Source organism: Mustela erminea, chromosome 10 (genome assembly GCF_009829155.1).
Source record: "Mustela erminea isolate mMusErm1 chromosome 10, mMusErm1.Pri, whole genome shotgun sequence".
Classification (NCBI taxonomy): domain Eukaryota; kingdom Metazoa; phylum Chordata; class Mammalia; order Carnivora; family Mustelidae; genus Mustela; species Mustela erminea.
In genome coordinates, this window is record NC_045623.1 from 90392241 (window position 1) to 90414976 (window position 22736).

The following is a 22736-nucleotide window of genomic DNA, read 5'->3' on the forward strand; positions in this document are numbered from 1 at the left end:
AAAAACTGCACCCCCACACTATTTCTGTTTGTTAAATATGTAACCCAGATGTAAACAGAAGCCTCCTCGCCTTGTAAGAGCTCCAGGCCCATTCCATGAGAGCAGCAAGAGAACATGAAATGTGCCACAGATGTCTGCTCAGGAGAGTGGGCCCAGAACAATGGAGGGCCTTTGTGTTAGCGCCAAGAGGGGTTGACAGAGGTGCTGGGGGACTGAATTACTTGGGTTAGGAAGGGAAGAGAGTGTGAATTTCCTGAGGGTCAAGGTGGTAGAATGAATGGGGCAAAGAGCGAGGGAGCACCCCTTCCTGGGAATGGGGAGGCTTGAGAGGGCATGAACCCAACACAGAGATGATACAATGGTTTGCCATGTGGGGTACAATGTGAACACTTCTGGGACCCCCGAACCCTCTGGGAAGTCTGTTCGACTGACCAATGTCTGTGTGAGTGAGTTTTAGGGTAGAGTCCAGAAAGAAGCTGACCTTTCGTCTGGGTCAGAGAAAGGAGATGGCCAGGGCAGAAGCAAGAGCCAGAGACTGAGGGGACCGGACACATAAGGGTCCCCTTCTTTCTCCCAACACCATTCTTGGGACTCAAAGAGGTGACTGTCAACCTCTCATGATTCATGGGGGTGGAGGTAAGAGCCCCTCTCAGCATGTCCCCTAGATCTCAGAGGCAAAGGGGACCTCAGAACACATCTGGACTCGTTCATGTTTGTAAATAAATGCCCAGGAAAAACCCAGAAGGGTCCGTATCCACATGACAGGGGCTGCCTCTGGGAGGAGAGTGGGTTTGCAAAGGAGACGATTTTCATGTTTGCCTTTGGTATGTCTTTATTGAGGTGTTTCAAAAAATGTTTTTATACTGAGCCATCAATACTGTTATGTTCAGAAGGAAAAGAACACTGCCCAGCTCCTTCCTCCGGGCCCACCCAAGGAGTACATGGCCAGTGTGGAAAACTCAGGATGTATGGGTAGGTAAGTAGGAGTAAGAAGCACGAGTCATTATGACTCACTGCCTGGCAGGTACCATTCTCCCAAATGCTGCTTAAACTCTGGGGAAATGTCTGGCCTCTGGGGTGCCCTCTGTAGTGCAGGCCTGAATAGGCCTTGCCGTTTTGCCCCAGCCTCAGACAAGCCAAAGGTCGAAGTAGCCAAAAATGTTGCCTTAGGGCCAAGGGCCATGAGGGGTCTCGGGCTAGGTCCTGTGCCTGGAGTTCCTTGGTGGAAAATGGGGCCTTTGCTTTGGCATGGGGACTGCTGCGGGCCTTGGGCATGTCTCTGTTCAATTTGGGAACTATGCAGGGAACCCGGGAGCCCTCATGTGGCACTGAGGATACCGCCTTCTCATGACATAGAGGTCAGGAGTTTGGTCAACTTACTGGGAGCAAGTTACTTAGCCATTCCAGGCTTCTGTGTTCTTCTTTGTAAAATGTCGTGAGGGTTAAATGAGATAATGCCTGCCATACGATCGGCATAAAGTAACCTTAGGAAGAATAAGAATATTCTAAGAACAGTCTTTGCTCAGCTTAGCCTTCTAGCCCTCATGAAGGAGGTGAGAGGGGAAGAGTTTTTTTCTCCTAAGGGAGTGAGAGACGGAGTGCGAGGGCCAGTGTTCTGTCTGGTTGGAGCGGGAATAGTTGTGACTCGCTGTCTTGGGGCAGCGGCACCAGCAAGGAAGCTGGACACTTCCAAAGTTTCAGTGGTAGAAAATGGTGGGTAGTGGAGTGGCGGTTGGCTGCTTTAAAGGGTGGTGCCGAGGGGCGCCTGGGTGGCTCAGTGGGTTAAGCCGCTGCCTTCAGCTCAGGTCATGGTCTCAGGGTCCTGGGATCGAGTCCCGCATCGGGCTCTCTGCTCAGCGGGGAGCCTGCTTCCCTCTCTCTCTCTGCCTGCCTCTCTGTCTACTTGTGATCTCTCTCTGTCAAATAAATAAATAAAATCTTTAAAAAAAAAAATAAAGGGTGGTGCCGATCTGGGGCCCAGACTACTGTGGAGGCAGGTGTGGATTCTAGTCTTCACTCGGCCATTAGTGTGGCCCAGGACATGCCACTGGGCCTCAGAATAGTGTGGAGGTTTCTTATTATTTTCTAAAGTTTTATTTATTTTGGGGGCGCCCGGGTGGCTCAGACGGTTAAGTGTGGAACTTCGGCTCAGGTCCTGGGTCCTGGGATCAAGTCCCGCATCGGGCTCTGGGCTCAGAGGGGAGCCTGCTTCTCCCTCTCCCTCTGCTGCTCCCCCTGCTTGTGCTCTTCCTCTCTGTCAAATAAATAAATAAAAATCTTTAAATTAAAAAATTGTTTATTTTAGAGAGAGAGAGAGAGAGCACATATGAGTGGAGGTGGGGCGCGGAGGGAGAGAATCTCTAGATGACTCCTTGCAGAGCCCGACAGGGGTCTGGATCTCACCTCCCTGAGATCATCTGACCCGAGCCGAAATGAAGAGTCAGATGCTCAACTGACAGAGCCACTCAGGCGCCCCGCGTGGAAGCTTCTAGAGCAGCCTTCCTTCAGGCTCATTGCATCCAAGTCAGATCAGGTTTAGTCCCTCACCAGCTATGCAATTTGGAGCAAGTTACTTAACACTCCTAGGGCTTCAGTTGTCCCATCTGTAAAATGGGAAGCATGATGTTACGAGCTTGTTGTGAGAATTAAATGTGGTAAGTCCGGCACGTTCTGCAGAGGCTGGCAGGCTTCCGGAGAGGGCTCGCTAACCATGCGGACTCGTTGGCGTTGGCTGGCTGCAGCAGGACGTGGCAAGTGATCCTTGGGGTTCTTTCTGGGAAGTCACCACCTTTCATGTCTGACCCAGCTTCTCTGAGGGCAATTTAAGAGCCGTCCCCTCCGATTCCATCTTACGTGCAGCCTGGAAGAATGACAAAGCTCTCAGATAACTGGGAGAACCTTCTCTGCCCCCTGCGTTGCTGTGGGAGGAGGAAGGGAATATTTCTGCTCTGGCCAATGTTAATGCCCCAACTTCTCGGTCCAGAGCCCAGTCCAGGCTCTGATCATTTACGTTCCCATCTTCAAAGCCAGCTCACTCATTCCCATCGCAAATGCCCTCTGAGCATCTGCAGAACTGAGTCAAGGGTCACAGAGTGGGTCCTGGAGCCAGATGGGCCTGGACTGGACTCAAGACTGGATCCCACTGGGTCTCCCAGACCCTGTTTCCTCACATGTAAAATGGAGAAATTGTTTCCCACTTCTCACGTGAATGTGAGGATAAGATCAAACAATCTCTTGAATCCTTTGGGGCTGTTTTTAGCTGCAAGCGATGGGTTATCTGACAAAATGAATCAAGGCATTTCATTCTCTCCCAGATGGATCTAGATTTGGTAGCTCTGAAGCTGGCTGGGCAGCTGTCTCAGGCTTGCTCTTTTTGCTCTGCCATCCTTAGGGTCTTGAACTTATGATCCCAAAGTGGTTGCTGCAACCCCACACTCCATATCCTCATTCAACATACTCAAGCAAAAGGGCGCTTGGATGGCTTGGCTGGTGAAGCATCTGCTTTTGGCTCAGGTCACGACCCCAGGGCTCTGGGATCGAGCTCTGGTCAGCAAGGAGGATGCTTTGCCCTTTCCCTCGGCAGCTCCCTGTACTTGTGCTCTCCTGCTCTCTCTCTCAGATAAATAAAATCTTAAAAAAAGAAAAGAAAAGAAAAGAAAAAGAAACCACACTCAAGCAGGAAGCCAGCAGGAGTAGGAGAGAGCAACAGCCCTTCTCCTCTAGAAACTCCTTTCTTTCCTTGAACAATCTATCTCTAACTTTAGCAGGTACAAGACTCAGCCGAGCAGCTTGTCGAATCCCGGAGTCCCAGGCTCCTTCTCCAGAGATCCAGACTCCAGGAGTCTGAGGCAGGACTCAAGAACTGTGTGCTGAGGGCACCTGGGTGGCTCAGTGGGTTAAAGCCTCTGCCTTCAGCTCAGGTCAGGATCCTGGGGTCCTGGAATCGAGTCCCGCATCCGGCTCTCTGCTCAGCAGGGAGCCTGCTTCCCCCTCTCTCTCTGTCTGCCTCTCTGCCTACTTGTGATCTCTGTCTGTGAAGTAAATAAATAAAATATTAAAAACAAAAAAAAAAAGAACTGTGTGCTAAGTTCCCAGGGATGCAGAGGCCCCAGAGTTCACCACGGCTCACACTGGGGAATGTGTCTCCCCCTAGTGCTAACTTTGGTCCTTAAGAAGGAAGAGGCTGAGGCATCTGGGTGGCTCAGTAGGTTGAGTGTCTGGCTCTTGATTTCAGTTCAGGTCATGATCTCAGGGTCCTGGGATTGAGCCTCATGTCTGGCTACCTTCTCAGCAGGGAGTCTGCTTCTCCCTCTCCCCCTTCCCCCTGCTCATGCTCTCTCTCAAATAAACAAAATCTTGAAGGAAGGAAGGAAGGAGAGAAAAAAAGAAAAGAAAAGAAAAGAAAGAGAAAGAAAGAAAGAAAGAAAGAAAGAAAGAAAGAAAGAAAGAAAGGCTGAAAAATGGGTCCAAGCGCTGGTCCTTTATCGGGAAGGTGCAGGCCCAGGGAGCGCCGCGGGGGGGCGGGGGAAGAGACGAAGCAGTGAGCGGTCCAGGCTACTGCTTCCCAGCAAGCGCAGAGAGGCACGGCTGAGCACTGAGCAAATGTAATAATGAGCACAGACCCTTTTCTGGAAGAGCTGAAGGGAGGAATTTTGGAGAAAAGGAGGCAGTTAGCCCAGTTCCCTCCCTTTCCACCTACCATTTCCTCCTTTTCGATATTTGCCGCTGGGGAGCTAATGTCTCCACAGTTCTGGACTGAATCACCTAGGCATTGGCGGCCTCTGAGGAAGTCAGATCTCATGGCCCCTTGGAGTGGTTTTTCATCCAGAATCGAAAACGGAGGGGGGACTTGGTGCAGGGTGGGATCCAACAGGAAGCACTAATGAAGCAGCTGAGAAATCTGTGGGAAGCCACAGGCTTCGTGTCCACTGCAGGCGGGATCATGCGGACCGTGGCATCTAGTTGGGTCCAAAGCAGATTTAAGAAAATTGAGCAACAGTGGGTTAAAGCCTCTGCCTTTGGCTCAGGTCGTGATCCCAGGGTATCGAGCCCCGCATCAGGCTCTCTGCTCAGCAGGGAGCCTGCTTCCTCCTCTCTCTCTCTGCCTGCCTCTCTGCCTACTTGTGATCTCTGTCTGTCAAATAAATAAATACAATCTTAAAAAAAAAAAAGAAAGAAAGAAAATTGAGCCAATAGGATTTACTGATGGATTGATAATGGAGTGTGGGGGAGAGGGGGAAGTTAAGGTTTTGGGGGATGATGGTGCTGTTTACTTAGATGGGGAAAGCTTGGATGGGGTGGGGGGAGGGAGTTACTTTGTGAGGAAAATGAATTTTCTGCCTGTGTTCAATGCGTGAAGTCTACTAAGTGATCTAAGCCTGGCCCTGAGCCGGGGAGGTTCTATCTGAGGATCAGACTTTGCATCCCTGTCACATCCATGGTATCTGAAGTCAGACTACTGGTCGTGGTCACTTAAGAAAAGAGGTTGTTTGAACAGAGGAGGGAGAGACGAGGCGGAAACTTGGACGAGGCGGAAACACACAGTGGCCTGTTTAACGGGTGGTGGGAGCAAAGGCCTCCTCATCTGAGTGGGCTGAGGAGAGAATGGAGGGTTGGGACTGGTGATGGGGAGCTTTGGGGAGCTCTGCCATAAAGGGGAGCAGAGAAATGGCGCAGGGGCTCAAGAGGGCCAAGGTAGGATGCTTTGGGTGTCTGCGGGTGGGAATGAGCCAGCAGGGAGCCAGCACGGATAATGCAAGAGGAAAAGGGGACGGCTGCTCGGATTGAGTCTCGGAGCTAAGAGGGATGGAAGCAGACCACAAGTCGAAGACTCGGCCGTAGAGAAGAGAGGGGATCCCCCCACAGTGTGGGCCCACTGCTCTGCAGGCAGGGAGCAGAGGAAGGGGACGATGAAGTCCCTCCGCTCTGACTCCATCTTCTGTGACTGAAGTTTGAGTCACTGAAGTCATTGAAGAGGGTGTTGGAGACGGGAGAGGAGACCAGGGTGAGAAGCAGGCTTTCCGCGTGAGAAAAGGTGACTATTTCAGGGAACTGTGGCAGGAGAGCTTGGCAGTGTCGGGGCCCACTTGAAGTGCGGCCCTAACTATAAGGGGCATCGGGTCAGCGTGGTTGGCGGGTTCAGCTGCTTGGGTGGAGGTAGCTGCCGGGCCGTGAGGGAGAGCCGGGCCGGAGTGGATGGGGTGTGCTTAGAGCTGGGCAGTAAAATCTGAGCCCAGGAAGGAAAGTGGAGACAGGAGAGAAGAGGTGACTGGTGCAGAAAAGGTACAGAGAGGTCGGCTCAGTGGGCTGGAAATCTCAGTGAGGCTGGAAGAGGGGAAGGTTCTTCGAAAAGGCAGTAATAAAAAGTTAACCACAGGACAAAAACACACCTTTCAGAATACCAAAAACAAACAGCTAAAAGAAAAATGAAAAGAGGGGGCGCCTGGGTGGCTCCTTTGGTTAAGTGTCTGCCTTTGGCTCAGGTCATGATCCCAGGGTCCTGGGATCGAGCCCCACGTACGGATCCCTGCTCAGTGTGGAGTATGCTTCTCTCTCTCCCCTAACCCACTCCCCTGCTTGTGCTCTTGCTCTCTCCCCAAAAAAAAAAAAAAAAAAAAAAAAAAAAGTTTAAAAAAAGAAAAGTGAAAGGAAGAACAAATAGACAACAGAAGGACTATATATAAAAGACTTGGGATACATGTAAATATAACAGAAAACAGTATGATGGATCGAGGCCAAACATATTTACCATTTTATGCTGCTGTAGAACTGAGGAGCCTCTACAATGGATTTCTACAATATATTGGCTTTTGTTTTTTTCTAAGATTTTATCTGAGGGAAGGAGAGAGCATGTGCAAACTGGGGGTGGGGCAGAGGGACAGCAGCTCAAGCAGACTGTTGGGGGCTCAGCCTCACACCCCCAAGACAGTGACCTGAGCCGAAATCAAGAGTCAGATGCTTAACTGACTGAGCCACCCAGGTGCCCCCAGGATATACTGTTAAGTGACATGCAAGACGGAGAAATGTATTGTATGCATTTTTTTAAAATTTATTTGAAGATTCATTTGAGAGAGAGGGTGAGTGAGTATGGGGTGGTGGTGGGGCAGAGGGGAGGAGCAGAGGGAGGGAGAGTCTTAAGTAGACTCCACCGGCGAGCCCCAGGGGGAGCTTGGTCCCACCTCCCTCAGATCACAGGGTGGAATCCAAGAGTTGGACGCCCAATTGACCACACCCCCCCAGGCACCCCTAGATGCTCACTTTATGCAAGAAAGGGGAACAATAACATATTCATCTGTTTAAATTTTAAAAAAAGATTGGAATAATTAAATCAAATTTAAAAGGTCACTAAATGGGGGTGCCTGGGTGGCTCAGTGGGTTAAGCCGCTGCCTCCAGCTCAGATCATGATCTCAGGGTCCTGGGATCGAGTCCCACATCGGGCTCTCTGCTCAGCAGGGAGCCTGCTTCCTCCTCTCTCTTTCTGCCTGCCTCTCTGCCTACTTGTAATCTCTCTCTGTCAAAAAAAAAAAAAAAAAAAAAAAAAAAAAGGTCACTAAATGGGAAGGGAGGGAATAAGGTGGAGGACATAGGAACAGAAATTAGACTTTGAAGAGATCTTGTTTTGTAGATTAAGACTTGGAACTCTAACTATTTAATGTATTAAACTAGGAGAATTTTTTTTTTTTAATTCTATAAGGAAATACAAGTTGACATTTTCTCATGTCCGAGACACGTAGAAAGGATGGATCTGCATGTACATTTCCAGGTGTAACTCCACTTTGCTCACATGTCATAGACGGCTTTACAGGAATATTTTTATCGTGACATTTCATCATTTCCTTATTCAATACCGCACATCGTGCTTTGGTTCATCGTTCCCTCTGCGGTAACCCACTGAGCGCCGCATGGGGCATGGAGCCCCTCCCACATCTGCGTGGCATCCTCCCACGGCGCCTGTGTTAATCTTCTCTGGGTTGTTCCAATTCTAGTCTGTGTGCTGTGAGGGCAGACCGAGAAATTCTTTTTTTTTTTTTTTTAATTTTATTTATCCATTTGAAAGAGAGAGAGAATTAGAGAGAGAGCATGACAGGGGAGAAGGTCAGAGAGAGAAGCAGACTTCCTGTGGAGCTGGGAGCCTGATGCGGGACTCGATCCAGGGACTCGGGGATCATGACCTGAGCCGAAGGCAGTGGCTTAACCAACTGAGCCACCCAGGTGCCCCAACCCGAGAAATTCTTAAAAAATGGAAAAATACATAAAACAGGTTAATGTAAATGCGCATTCAGTGAGTAGCAAGCCACACAGAGGAACCACAGTAAACTGGAAACACCGTGAACCAACTAGCTGTGTCTCAGGAAATATTACCAAAACAAAGAACTACAAACAAAACCTTAAACTCCCTTTCGTTATTCTGATACTGTTGTGTGATATGGAATTTAACAACTGAGTAACTGTGATTATCTATTTCATAACTCAGGGTACAGATGAGAATCGGGATTCTTATGTTGGGGGAAAATATACAGATGGAAGATACAAGAGTTAAGAAAAGTCTCTTAAGGGACGCCTGGGTGGCTCAGTGGGTTAAAGCCTCTGCTTTCGGTTCAGGTCATGATCTTACGGTCCTGGGATCGAGCCCCGCATCCGGCGCTCTGCTCAGTGGAGAGCCTGCTTCCCCCTCTCTCTCTCTGTCTGCCTCTCTGCCTACTTGTGATCTCTGTCTGTCAAATAAATGAATAAAATCTTAAAAAAAAAAAAAAGTCTCTTAAGTCTTGAACTTGAATGCAAAGTACAGATGTGTTTTATCTTAAGAAGAAACCATGTCAAAAAAAAAAAAAGAAAAGAAACCGTGTCCTAGCTTCGTCTACCAAAGGCCCTAAATAATGACCAATAAAGCAGTAGCAGTAGACCTTCTAGAACCTTGATTTTGGTGTTCCACTAAACGGAACTAGGATTTCGTTTTTTTTTTTTTCCTGGAAATAGATCACCCCAGGTCTGGAGCAGGAAATGTACAACCTAAATGTGGAATAGCCTATCATAGTAGTTAGGAGGGGAGTTACCACACGCTACCATCAAAAGGGTTGTTATCAAAAGGACTCGGCAGGCACTTGAGGCCCCCCCACTGGGCAGAAAGAACAGTTTGAGCATCATTAAGTGTAATTAAACTACAATGAACTGAAACATATAAAATGTTTAATTCAATGACCATGAAACTAACAACATTAAAAAACCACCCACTGGTCACTTTCGAATGGAGGATGCTAGTAAACCCAGCTCGTTATTTTGGAAACTGGCCAAAGATTTGGGCATTTATCCTTTTTCTGATACGAACTCTAATTCCAGCTAACTGAAGAGCAGATGAGTCAAGAAGTTTCTCTTCACGCTGGTATTTTGGGCATTATGTGAAGAAGGGATGGTAGAATTAGAGGGTCCTCATTTTGCAACCCTTGATGAATTAATCAATCTAGGAACTGAGCTTCAAGGGCCGCAGTATCTAGAGACAACCAGGTGTGATGCGTCTCCAGCACACGCCGCTGTGCGGTTTTCTTACCACTAAATCTGAATCCAATCACACATCCGGATCTACTCCTATATAGCAGGAAATACAAAGGATAAAGAAACCTGTGAAATGACACCATGGAGGCAGAAGAGCAAAATCCAGACTGGGAGAGAGATGGAGGGAACTTACATGTGCCAAGAGATAAGAAATATGCCAACCATTTGCAATACAGAGATGCTCATTCAAACAAATACATTACTAAGAAAAAAAGCAAAAAGACACCCAGTTAGAAATTCGAGAGTTTGAAGACTTCATAATACTAAGGAATTAATGTTATTTGGGTATGCTAATGGTATTATGTTTTCTACGAAGTCCCTATTTGTGGGTGGAATGGTGTGTTCTGTTATGGTAAGGGAGAGGAGCCAGTGGTATAAATTAAGCAAACTTAGCTACGAGTTGATAATTGCTGAAACTATGTGATAGGTACGTAGGGTCTTGCTCAGTCTACTTTTGCACATATTTGAGGGTTGGTTTTTTTCTTTTTTTTTCTTGGAAGATTTATTTTATTTTATTTATTTTAATTTTTTTTAAGATTTTACTTATTTATTTGACAGAGAGAGATTACAAGTAGACAGAGAGGCAGGCAGAGAGAGAGAGAGAGAGAGGCAAGCATGCTCCCTGCTGAGCAGAGAGCCCGATGCGGGATTCGATCCCAGGACCCTGAGATCATGACCTGGGCCAAAGGCAGCGGCTTAACCCACTGAGCCACCCAGGCGCCCCGGAAGATTTATATTAAAGAGAGCTAGAGTACACGTGGTGGGGATGGCAGAGGGAGAGAAGCAGACTCCCCACTGAGTGAGGGGCCTGATGCAGGGCTCCATCTCACCACCCTGAGATCATGACCTGAGCCGAAGAGTCAGATGCTTAACTGATTGAGTCGCCCACACGCCCCTAACTGAAATTTTCCATGACATGAAAAACAAGAATTTCCAAAGTCAAGTCTTCGTGATTTAGGCGGTCCCTGGAAACTTGTGATGATGGGGAGGGACGAAGGTATCTGGGCTATCTTTCAGGTCTCTTGCTTGAGGAACAGAACAGGTGCTGGTTTACTAAGCTCAGGAAAAGTAGGGAGGTGGGGTTGTGAAGCACATGAGGAGTCCCACCCCATCACTCTGACTTGGGGTGCCTGCGGCCCATCGGGTGGGACCACACAGGAGCTTGGTGGAAATACTGAACTCGAGAGAGATGTGGGCAGGGGTGAAAAACTGTGTGTCACTGGATGACATCACAGGGAGAAACTGCAGAGAAGGGACTCAAGACGAGGTCAACCAGACAAATAGTATCTTAGGAACTGGCAGGCCCCAGAGAGGTCTAGAACAGTTTTTAAAAAGAGGGGAATACTTGAGCCTTATCTCACACTGTATATAAAAATTAACTTAAAATGTTTTAAAGACCTCAAATTAAGAGTTAAAATTATTCAGAACTCTTAGGAGACACCAGTATAAACCTTTATGACCCTGGACTGGGCAATGGATTTAGACAGGACACATAAAAAATAAGCAATAAAAAATTGAGTAAACTGGACTTCACCAAAACTAAGAACTGTTGTGTAACAAGTAAATGAAGAAAACCCAGAGAATGGGAGAAAACATCTGCCAATCTTAAATCTGGTAAGAATCTAATACCCAGAATATATAAAGCACTCCCGCACTGTACCAGTAACAAGATAAATAGCCCAATTAAAACATGAGCAAGAGGGGTGCCTGGCTAGCTCAGTCTCCGGTTTTCTCCAGGCTCTGTGGGCCTCTTGATCTTGGGGTTGGGAGTTCAAGCCCCATGTTAGGCGTAGAGTTTACTTATCAAAAAAATAGGCAAAGGATTTGAATACTTAAAAAAAAAAAAAGATAAACAAAGGTTCATTGAACATGGAAAGATGCTCAACTAGGCGTCCTAGGACGAGGAAAACACAAATCCGCACTGAAAGATCATTGCCTACCCACCCAGATGCCTGAAATAAAAAAAGAAATGGGAAAATGTGTGCTGATGAGATGTGGAGAAATTGAAACCCTCGTGCACTGGGGCTGCTGAGAGTGGAACCCGGTGCAGCTGCTGTCCCAACACGGCCCCGCAGCTCCTCAGGGAGTGGTGGAGCCTCAAGACCCCGCAATCCTACTCCAAGGTATAGATCTGCAAGAGCTGAAAACGTTGCTCCGTGCCAACAGTGTGTTCCCGGTGGAGAAGGCTTCAAAACAGCCCTAAAGTGGAAACAACCCAAATGCTCTCAACTGATCAATTAATAAACAAACTCTGGTACAGGTCTGCCCCACTATCCAGAAAGCAGAGCTCCCCCATGAACTAACAGACCGAACAAATCCCCACTCATATAGGACACATTTCTGAGTTTTCCTGGACCCCAGAAACAACACCTCTCCGGCTGGTCTGAGACCTGAGGACATGCTTGCTAACGTATTCACAAAATAAATCGAGATACAGCACGGATGCTCACGCAGTTCAGATTATGAGACTGATGCACTGCTACTGCGCTAAGACACTACGCTCACGCAGTTCAAGGGTGTTTTGGTGCTTTGGTCTGGAGTGTAGACAGTGGGAAGGGAACCTGGAGGGGCCACCCCCGCAGCTCAGCGGGGAGCGCTGCCTGGACTCAGGAATGGCTCAGTGCTGCTCTTTTTTCATTTTTTTTTTTTTTATAGGTGTTTTGTAAAAGCAAAGTGGCATAATGTGAACTTTCCAAAAGCGTTGAGTTTACCTGTAAAAGGGAGTATCTGACAAAAGGGATCGAGCACGCGCTAGAACACCGTGAACCTCAAGAACCTCGTGCTTCCAAGCCAGTCACAAGCCTACACTTTATAGAATTGTCCAGAATAGGCCAATCTAGAGAGACGAAATAGATTCGTAGTTGCCTAGGCCAGAAGAGGGAACGGGGAATGACTGCTAAGTCTGGGGTTTCTTTTTTGAGTGATGGGACATTCTTCAATTATATAGTGGTGTTGTACAACCTTGTGAATATTCTAAAAACCACTGAATTGCATGCTTTAAAATGGTGAATTCCTAGTGCAAATTCTAGTTCAACTTTGGACCTCTGCTCAGCAAATGCAGTGAGGCCAGTCCTGGGGAAGCCTGGAGACAGCGCGGGCCCTGAGCCCGGGCGGCGGCTGGCCACTTGTGGCACCTGTCCTCTTCTGTCATCTCTCCCCCGCCCCCCCCAGTTAATTCCAGCAGTTCTGGCCAATCCAAAGCATAATCTGTGGTTTCATCCCTCTCGCCAGGATTGGTTTAGGGGCAGGCAGGTGGTCCAGGTCTGCCCAAAGAAACCCCGGTTGCTGAGAGGCTTCTGGGTAATCTTCAGGAGAAACCAGTCTTCTGCCTCTAGACACCAGAGTGTGGAGCTGAGGCCTGGAGCAGCAGACCTGGGGGAGGCAGGGTGGCTGGACAACATGCCACAGCCAACAGGGCACAAAAATTGGAAAGAACCAGCTGGGTACTTAGAACTACCTGAGCTCAGAACTTCATTTAGGGAGATTGGTCTTCCTCCTTGTAAGCCATTTTCTTTTACTTAGAGCCCAAAGCACCCATTCTATCTAGTCCAGGTTATGGTGACTGCTCCCCAGAGATGGGATAAAATGGGCTTGGAGACAGGGACAGGGCTGGCACGGAGCCTGACTACAGCTGGCTGAAACAGCTTCACCATGTGTTCTCAAGATTGGGTTGCTGGTATGTAAGCCCAGGTACTCTCATTGTCCAGGGCTAGTCCACTCAGCCATTATTTCCCATGAAGGAAAAACAAAGTTCAAGCTCACCCTACTTATCCTAATTCCTAAGGAACAGGAATAAAGGGTTACTACTGGGTTTAACGTCAGCCAGTCACTTCACGTTTTAACTGTAAAATGGGGCTAAACACCGACGAATTTTTGACACAAAAATTAAGAGGCTTGGGCTGAGGTCCTAGCATGGTCCACAGCTGAACACATCTGACTGAATCTGAAGTCCCACAAACAGTGATTAAAGCAACCCCAGCTGTGGCTTCCTCCAACTCTGCAACTTCTGCTCCAATACCAAGCTGCTGTCTCCCTGACAGCAGTAATGTCCCCTCCACAGAGGACACCTCCCTCAGAGTAAAAACTAGGTGTACAATTTAGAACGATTTCACCAACAGAGAAAGCAAGCGGCTGCAAGTTGCCTAAGTGGACAAATTCTCCAAAAGGTGCCCCCAAACAGAAGTCAGAGGTTATTTTTGAATAAAGCTGGGAGTCTGAACCCTTTGCTACTCACTCTTGTACACGGGACCCTGAACCAGTTTCTTCATTTGAGCTCATTTCCTCACTCATAAGAAGGGCGTTAACACTTGCGTTACACAATTGTCCCAAAACCGAAGACTAGAGATAATGCACCAGAAAATGATCAAGAAAGTGCTTCATAGACTAGTGCTACCTTTCCAAGGGGATAAACAAAGCAATGTATTTTTTTTTTTTAATCTCCACTTTGCTTTATTTCTCCGAAACAATAGAGGTGACTTGTGAAAGCACATTCCAAATGCAAGCATCGATTTATTACAAGCTCTATTTCCCCAAGAGCTAACTTCTTGCTCCTTCCTCTGGAGGAAAGGGGGTTCACTGCAGGGTCTCTTAATGGAAGCAATCAGAGTCCCCATTAACAGCTCTGGTTTGCAGTTAGAGCAGTTCACGAGCAAGGACAAGAATGTAATCAATTCACAGAAGACTTATGTGTCTGTCTTAAGAACAGAGTGTCCGTCGGTCTTAGACATCTACGGCCGATTGTATAGACACAGAAGCACTTTTTCCTGACACAAGGACTATAGTTGGTCCTACTAATTTTCTAGTTTTAGGGAGATTTTAAATGTGAATGAAGTGGAAAGGCTCTTCTGCTGTCCACTACCAGGCCAAAACCTAGACCTACCCAAACTCTGCCTTGAGAAATACACTTCACGTAATGCTGCACAACCAAGTACAGAAATCGCTCCTCTGCTCCCGGCCTCCACCAGCAGTCCGCTCCAGGGATCTTTCCTAGTTGCGCCTAGCACTGTGTTCTACAGCCGGACGAGACCAGAACGGCTGGACCGGAAAACCTCTACACCTCACACCAGAATGCGTCCTGTCCCAAGAGACCTGGAGAAACCAGGCTCCCCCACTCCTGGGAAAAGATTAGAGGCAGCATTCCAAGCCAAACTGTATCCAGCTTTATTAAAGATACTTTTCATAAACAATCATGGTATTTCAGGCAGGACATAGGCAGACAATCGTTAACAGTATACAACAACTTTCAAACTCCCTTCTTCAATGGACTACCAAAATCAGAAAGCCACTATAAAACCCAATGCAGTCTTCATGTGATGCTCGGAGCAGGGACGTTTAGAGTGAGGGCGGACAGTTCACATTTAGCATGTTGTTTAACAACTTTTCACAAGCCGACCCTGACTTTCAGGAAATGAAATGAAAATGGCAGGATTATCCATCTGAAGATCCACGAGCTAAAAAAGGAACTCTTTTGAGGGACGCCATCTCAGTGGTGACACTTTGTCAAGTCCAGATTGCCTGACATACTGGGAACCATGTCTTGGGGGTCAGGTTCCAACAGGTCTCTGGGTTTAAGGGAGTCAAGTCTATGTTGAAGGCAGAGAGGGAGAAGAGGACATAAAAACTGAATTTTAGTTTTTTCCACACCACCAAGGGGTTTGTACCCAGGCGGCTCATGTGTGTCAACGTCAAGGAACCCCTCCTCCTGGGAGCCAAGAGGAAGTTTCTCAAAACTAGGAGGGGAAGGTGTTTTCCCCTTGTGTCAATCTAGCTTCAGAGATATTCTATTAGTGACATATGCCCTTCCCCCAAAACAACAATGAAGTGTTCTGTGTGCTAACAACATAGCTTAAAAAAAAAAAAAAAAAAAAAGTAAAACAAAATTCTGCATTTTTATAAAACTTGATAAAAAATAGTATTTCAAACTGTACAGTCACCAGAAGTACACAGTTATCAAAAATGCACACCCTTCACTTGGCATCTCCAGCACCTTCAGCTTTCTGTGCCTAGAAGAAGAAGAAGATCAATACAATGTCACCACCTACAGATTTGACACGATTTTCATTCATATCCCATCACTAGCACTACAACTGCACCCACACCCAAGTTCAGATTTTAGATCCTTCCAGACTCAGTCCTTGTTTTGAGGAGAACTTGGTAACCTTCCCTCTGGACCTCACTGGATAACTGGGGAAGGGAGCACATTTGCATCAGAAGAGGAGTTTATCCTCAGCTTGAAAACACTATGGGGTAGCGTGAGCTCACAACACGGAGCTCACACAACAGTGCCCATTATTGGACAGCACAGACTTTAGGATTCCAGAATGTAAGCTCATGGAAAAACCACAAGCAAACTCTGGGCTGAAAAGCACACTTGGGGCAATACAGGAGCAGGAGAAAGATAAAAGAAGCTTCTGGAATTGGTAACTGACTCAGAGCCAGCTCCACAAAGTTGGACAGCTGTTGTACCTGGTCTGTTTTGGCATCTCCGTTTTCTGCAGGGTTATTCCCATCCTTGCTGGCATCAGCTTTCCCCTTTTTCCCTTTGGGTACCTTCTCTCCCTTCTAAAAAGGAGAAGGGAGAAAAAAAAGAAGAGAAAAGAAAAGAAAAAAAAAAAAGAGCAGTTTCCTCAAATTTTGCCTGAGCAGGGTATGATCTGCAAAGTTCTGTACGACACAGGTTTATCAAAGATAACACCCACAGACTATAAACCCTCCCCCATTGATAAAAATGGATCAAAACAAGACCAAATTATCATCTGCTGTGGTCTTCAGTATACAAGTTTTTATTTGAGTGTAAAAAATAGAAGAAACAGTGCCTTGAATACTCAGGTTTAATATGTACAATCTCTTGTAAACTGGGGACTCCCCCGCCCAGAACCCTGTTGCCCCGTTATTTTTATCTTGATAAAGTTCTTGATTAGAAAACCAGTACTACAAAATGTCAGGGATAAATAAGGCAAGCTATCAAAACAAGTTAGAATGTCCATTAACAGGGTCATCAGTCTGCTGAATTAGGACACTGAAGGACAGGCCTCATCCTGCGAAAATGATCAATTCCAATATAACTTTTAAAGCCCAGTTCAAATAATTTTCTCATATCAAGTCTGTGTCAATGGATGAAACTGTTAGACAGCAGAACTGCCAGCAATGTGGGAAGCCGCAGCAACTCCGAGGAGCATCCTAGTCTTTCAGTTCCACTCACCTTTGCAGGGGCCTTTTTAGGCTTGGGCTCTGGCTTTGGAGGAGCAGGTTTCTTTTATTTCAGGAAAAGAAAAATAGAATATTAGTATGATGGGCCAAAGAAACAATCTACCTCCAAATCACAGTACTACTGGCACGTAAGTTTCTCTTATTTCCTAAAGCCTCTGGGGCTGGCTTTCCGTTAGGAGTTTCCAATCTCCAGGAACCCATTTAAGTAATATGCCAAGGTGTCCCACTTTGGCCACAAGCCACCTGAATTTCAGAACCAGCAAGTATCAATCAGGTGAGAGCCCACAAGACAGTAGTTCATTCAAAAGCTGCCACTAACCATAACCCACAGGAAACAAAGGGAATTTTTAATACTTTTCAGTTTCAGGGATAAACATAGTTTAATAGCAGAACACTTACAGCAGATAACCTTGCAGATCTTCTCTGTGGCTATTAAAAGAAAAAAAAAATAGAAACAGGACAATTAAAAACCAAAAGGTAAAAAATTTTCTTATCAGTTCGGTCTAGACTATAGGAAGCGCAGAGAGCATAGGGAAATTCCGGACTAGAGGCGTGATTAATTACCAGCAAAGGAGTCCCAAAGCTGTTTAAGACTCACCTCGTCCTTCACCTTGGCTTTATCTCCTTTAGCATCCCCCTCAGCCTGTAAAAGACAAACAAAACCTAAGAAAGTTGTAGCTTCGAAGGCAATGCTTACGGACTCACTAAGCGTAACAGTCCTAAGGAAAAAAACTGAAGGGGGAAGTCTTGCACACAACTTTTCCAAGACATACAAATCTTCCGGTTTTAGCATCCCCCGCTCCTATGAAAATGTCCTGAATGCTCAGCAATCTTCCTGCTCCACTGTGCAAGCATCATGCCCGAGATGGCCCAAAGCGCGCAGTAAAGGCGGGTGTCCGAGCCCCAGCAGGCCTGGAGCCGCCCCGGGCAGCGCGCGCTAAACTGGAGCTCGGAGGAGCGCAGCCCGCGCCGCGGCGCCAAGCAGAAGCAACAGCTGCAGATGGTGCAAACAAACCCCTCCGGAGGCGGGGCCCGGGCGCCGTTACCATGGCAGCCGTCGAGGGCGGGAGACTGGAGTCGCGCGCAGCCGGGGGAACTCGTAGGCGGCAGCGGCGCGCACCGGCGCGAGTCTCGTGCGCCCGGGCCGTGGGCGGAGGCGGGGCCACACAGTGAAGCCCCGCCCCAAGGGACACGGGCCCCGCCCCCTCACGGCGGCAGTTTTTTGGCGGCAGCGCGCTCCCCCGCCCGCCAAGCCCGAGCGCCGCCTTCCCGCCCTTTCGGGTTTGAATTGCCCGCCCGCGGGGAGGGGAGGGGGCATGGCGATGGGGGAGGGGGCGCGGGGCGGGCACGGCGAACCCGAGGGGAGCGGGATAAACAGCCGCCAACATGGCTCCTCCCGCCGCGGCCGCCGCTCCTCCAATATGGCCTCTGGCGCCCGCGGGCAGTCGAGCCGCGCAGGGTTAGCCCGGGGCAGCCTGACACCGTCTCGAGCTCCTGTGCAAGGCGTCCGAAGCTGCTCCAGCCCGGCGCCGATTCTCGCGTCCCGAAGCCGGGGAAGCGGCGGCGGCGGCAGCAGCGGTAGCGGCGGCGGCAGCGGCGGCCCAGCGCCTGGGGCCCTCGCGCCACGTACCTTTCTCTTGGGCATGGTGGCGACGGCGGCGGGACGTAAGCGCTGGACGCAGGGATGCAGCGGCGCGCGGGCTTTGGCCGGTCCGGGGGTCGTTCTCGCCTCTTCTTCTTCACACTGCTCGGGCTCCGGGGGGTTTATAAAGTTTTTATAGCGCTGGGAGCCCCGGACCGGTTAGAACCGGATTTCACCTCCCGCCGCCGCTCATTGGCCCAGCTGGGGTCACGTGGGCGGGGTTTAAACTCACCTCCTCTGGAGGGAGTGAGGAGGGGGGTACGGGGGGGAGGGCGCGCGAGACGGCGGCGCGCCTAGGGGGTGGGGGCGCAGTGGGGGAGGCGCGCGTCGATGGCTGTAAACGAGGAGGGGGTGTGCGATTCGGCGGGCTCTGCGTTACAGCTCCCGCCAAACGCTGGCTTTTGCAAACTACCAAGTTCCTTCCACCTTATGCAACCCAGCTACCCACTTCTCCAAGCCATGCGACACTTAGGGCGCATCTCGGCCGCTTTCCTTCCTGTTCCCGCTGGGGGCCCCAGAAGAAGGGTTTGCGAGGCCTGGCCACTCCGCCCTTCTCCGCCGGAGGCGGGAGGAAGCGCGCGGTTTGGAGGCACAGGCTCCAATTCCCAGGGCCAAGGCTGACGCTGAAGTGGGGAAAGAGTGGGGAAGCCAGCTTGGCGCAGACGGACGTGCATCCTTCCAAGCTGCCACTCCGAGGAATCCTTTCGTGCTCTTCACCTGGAAGGCGGTCCACTCGAGGTGGGGTGGGGGCTCGAGGGGGGAGATTTTACACGCAGAGTAAACCCCTTCGGGTGCTGCGGGGCAGGTAGGAGCTGTCCTTTCAGCACCCGTTTCCCAGCCGCCTCCCCAAATGCCAACGAAGGCCCCCCACCCCAAAGCCTGTCGAGTGGCTCCCTTAGGTCCCTGTATTCCCGGACCTCGGAACCCCGTCACAGAATGATGGAGAGCAGCCGCCTAGGCCTACTAACACTCCCCTCCCCCTACGCTCCACCCGCTCTGGAGACATCAAGCTCAGCTGCCCCCACCCGAAGCGGCCACCAAGCCTGGGCGCTGCAATCGCAGCTGGCGAAATCCCTCCTTTCCACCCTGGCAGGCTGGCTTCCTCTCACTTGCGGGAGGACAAGGAGGGTGGACGATAGCAACCGGGGATTAGGAAACAAGTAAAGGAACAGGTGTTGCAATGGCAAAAGGGCTCTTCCACTGGCTCCCCCACCTCGCACGGCCCCCAAAGCTGGGGATCCTGGAGGTAGCCAAGCGCACCTGAGGGAGGGCAGACAATTGCAGCGGCAAAACCAGGTGTTCTTCTATTGTACTGTTTGTAGACAAGTTTTACATCTAAGAAATAATTTTTAAAATTCTATTTGAAACCCAGGAGAACACAAGAACACAATAAATATCCTCAAGTGGGGGACTAGCTCACAGGTGAGAGGACATTTACATAGGTCCCACCTACTTTCTTGAGGCAAGGATTGAGCGGGTTTGTACAAATCTTGCGGGCAGGAAGCAATCACAAGTTCTATCTGCAGCTTCTGCACCTCGGCAGTAGTGGTCCCTCAGCCCCTGCCTGTCCCACTCTGTGTACCTTACCCCCAGAATACAGGACCTAAACCCAGAGACATCAGCTTCATTCATCTCTGCTGTACTCCAGTCATATTAGGGAAAGTCAGACAAGAACGGAGACAGGACTCAATAGTCAGGCTCACTGGGCAGATTCCGTTTGTTGCCTCCAGCCCCTCATTCCCGCCTTAATTGTAGGGCTCTACATTATAGCCGCATAATTCATGCCTCCCTAATTAAGGCTGTCAACAGCCCCATTGTAAAGCTGGAAAATGTACAGCACCTGCTCTCTGGGAGCCGTGTGCCAGGGATTGGTTGTGGGGAATGCCAGGTGTGTGTAGGGGGCTTGCCAAAGGGTGCATTGATTGGCTTCTCAATCGCAGTGTCTGGCATTTCTGTCTGCTTCTGGGAGCAGGGATGATGGCCAAGGGTCTCTTGTGCCAGGTATCCTGGCACAGGAAGGGGAAGAGGAGACTGGAATATAGGGAAGTTAGGTGTTTCAAGACTGCTAGGAGCACTGCTTGCAAGACCCCACCACTCCCCTAGAGGGAGGTGCTGGGGAAACAGTTTGCAGAAAGTAAAACGGGGAGACTGAACAGAGCGGTGGTGTTTGGCTGGTGTGAAAGGCTGGTGCTTGCTGCTCCCGGCACCTGAAGCAGAGCTGCTCAGGCAGACAGCTCTACAAAGGCACTAATCCTCTCAGCAGCTCTGCAGCAAGGCCTGGCCGGGAGACGTTAAGGGACAGGACACAGCCCCCAACTTGGCCCTCCTCTCCCTGCTGGACAGCGTTGGCCCTGACAAGGTGAGACTCCGCCATGCTGAGAATAAATCGTCTCAGGGCCTACTCGGGGCCGGGTCAACAACAGAGAAGCCTCTGAGACAGGAGGCAGGAGGCCAGAGTCTGAGATGGTGAGGACAGCAGTCAGTTGGGAGAAGTGCTTGTTTCTACGCTCTGGGTCCTGTGACGTGTTCCAGGGAATGAGGCCTGTGGTGGATCAGACTCACCAGGGCCTATGGGCCCTTCTGTTACCCTGTAGTCATGGACGGGGCGGTCTCTCAGGGGTGTGGAGCCTGGCCCCATGCCCCGCAAGAGGAGGAGAAAAGCTTGTGTGGGCTGAGTCGACAATAGGTAATTGGATTGTAATCACCCGCCTGGCTTCCGCGCGCCATTGGGGGCGCTGAGCCTTTCAGTGAGCAATCAGCACTGTGCGGTGGGAGGGGGGTAGAGATTCAATAGCAAATCCCAGGTGGAGAGCCCAGGGGGAGGAGCAGCAGATGGGCACATTTTCTTTCTGTCACTCCCTCCCCTTCCTTGCCCAAATAACGCTGGCTGCCTATTAGCTATTTACCAGTGGATCCAAGGTGGAGCCAAATCTTTTGTGAAAGTCGGGTAGAAGATTAAGATGGATTGGTAAAGGGCTAGGGTTTGGGGGAGACCTCTGCCCTGAAATTCTGTGTGTTAAAGGATGTGCTGGTGAAAAAATAAAGTGCATTTGGAGCACACGTAGAGGTGGCAGAAGTGGCAGAGGCAGAAGGATCAGGCAGGGAAGACCTGGGGCTCCCTGCTCTCCAAACCTACTGGTGACGGGAGCTGGCTTTAGTGTACTTGTGGAGACTCTCACCACAACCCTCCCCAGGGGCCACTGGGCCAGGCGGTCCAAAAGGTGTACCTGTGGCCAGCAGACCGGTCCTCTGGGGCTCCCTTGCCAAGCAAAGGAAACACAATTCATCATTAGGAGGGAGGGGCCTTTCACCAAGAAAAGAAAGGGGAGTGGGGCCCTGGAGGCAGAGGGCAGGTCAAAGTGGCAGGAGGCCAGCCTCACTCAGGCTGATGCAGTGCCCAGACGTGCCAGCCAGTCAGCCCGCTTGAGTTCCAAGGCCTGCAGGAAGCCCTGGACCCGCTCTTCCCGTCTGGCTGCGAGTTTGTGCAAGTGTGTCCGTCGGAGTTGGGCGTCCCCACTGGCCAGGAGCCCCTCGCGCAGCAGCTGCTCTGTCACTGCAGCCTGGTCCCTCTCCAGCTGCTGCCTCTTCCGCTCCTCCGCATACATGTCTCGGGCCTTCTGCTAGAGAAAAGTGGGGATTGGGTGGGGAGATCATTTTTAGGTGTGAGGGCAACTGGGATGGAGGCGGCAGGGAGGTGGGGCACCCAGTGGGCCAAGCTAATAAGCAGGACAACGGTGAATCTGTACCAGATCTGTACCAGATCAGGAAGTGTGCATGGGTGGTACCCAGGAGGCAAGGGCCCCAGCCCTGGCAGCTCGGGGTCCATCATGGTTTGTTTGAGGTGGGAGCCTCTGTCTTTCATGAAATTCTTCTCAGGCCTACACTTGGAAGGGAACCAGGCAAATTTGGGTCTGACTTCTGGTTCCCCCACCAGCTAGCTTTGTGGCTTTGGGCAAATCCTCTCCTAACCTCATTTCTTCATCTGTAAAGTGGGGGTTGTGTCTACCTTGAAGAGTGGTTTTAAGGATTAGAGATAATATATGCAAAACCCTCTCCCGCACATTAGCAGGCTCTCACACGGAAACAGCAATTTCACAAGTTACTGTCTATTCTCTGCCGCAGGAAAGGTTCTATTCCTGCCTGGGGCACAGTCACTAGGTCATCTCCTTTGGCTTCCAGGGTCACTCTACGGGTACCATTGTCCCAACCCCCTCAACTGTTTTTTAAAGTTTGGCTCCAGACTTGCCTCCTGTAGGGAGACCGACCTGACTCTTCCAGCAAAGGATCCTCATAGCAACATTGTGAGAAAGAGCTTCGGCTCCCTTAAGCCACTTA

The 22736-nt window shown here is 49.8% G+C and overlaps 2 protein-coding genes across 3 annotated transcripts in view; both read right to left on the minus strand.

Moving 5' to 3' along the window:
* Positions 1-14686: 14686 nt before the first annotated feature.
* On the minus strand, positions 14687-18607 carry HMGN2 (high mobility group nucleosomal binding domain 2). The gene is made up of 6 exons (XM_032361472.1): positions 18390-18607; positions 17358-17402; positions 17159-17188; positions 16752-16802; positions 16016-16111; positions 14687-15552 (listed from the first exon to the last, which is right to left on the minus strand). The coding sequence occupies exons 1-6, from the start codon at positions 18402-18404 to the stop codon at positions 15517-15519; spliced, it is 273 nt and encodes a 90-aa protein (XP_032217363.1). The 5' UTR covers positions 18405-18607; the 3' UTR covers positions 14687-15516.
* A 1072-nt stretch (positions 18608-19679) lies between these two features.
* Positions 19680-22736, minus strand: part of DHDDS (dehydrodolichyl diphosphate synthase subunit) — a 33588-nt gene continuing 30531 nt past the window's right edge. Inside the window, exon 8 of one of the 2 annotated variants that reach the window (XM_032361469.1) lies at positions 19680-22018. In XM_032361469.1, coding sequence (XP_032217360.1) covers positions 21782-22018 — 237 coding nt within the window. In that variant the 3' untranslated portion in view covers positions 19680-21781. Of the gene's footprint in view, positions 22022-22736 lie in introns of both variants that reach the window. The other variant, XM_032361468.1, reaches the window with a different exon arrangement.

Excerpts from the sequence above, each read along its gene's own strand:
- HMGN2 (XM_032361472.1), bottom strand. Across the intron at positions 17,189-17,357 it reads AAGCCAAGGTGAAGGACGAG|CCACAGAGAAGATCTGCAAG; the intron begins GTGAGTCTTAAA and ends TTCTTTTAATAG. Across the intron at positions 15,553-16,015 it reads GAGATGCCAAAACAGACCAG|GCACAGAAAGCTGAAGGTGC; the intron begins GTACAACAGCTG and ends TTCTTCTTCTAG.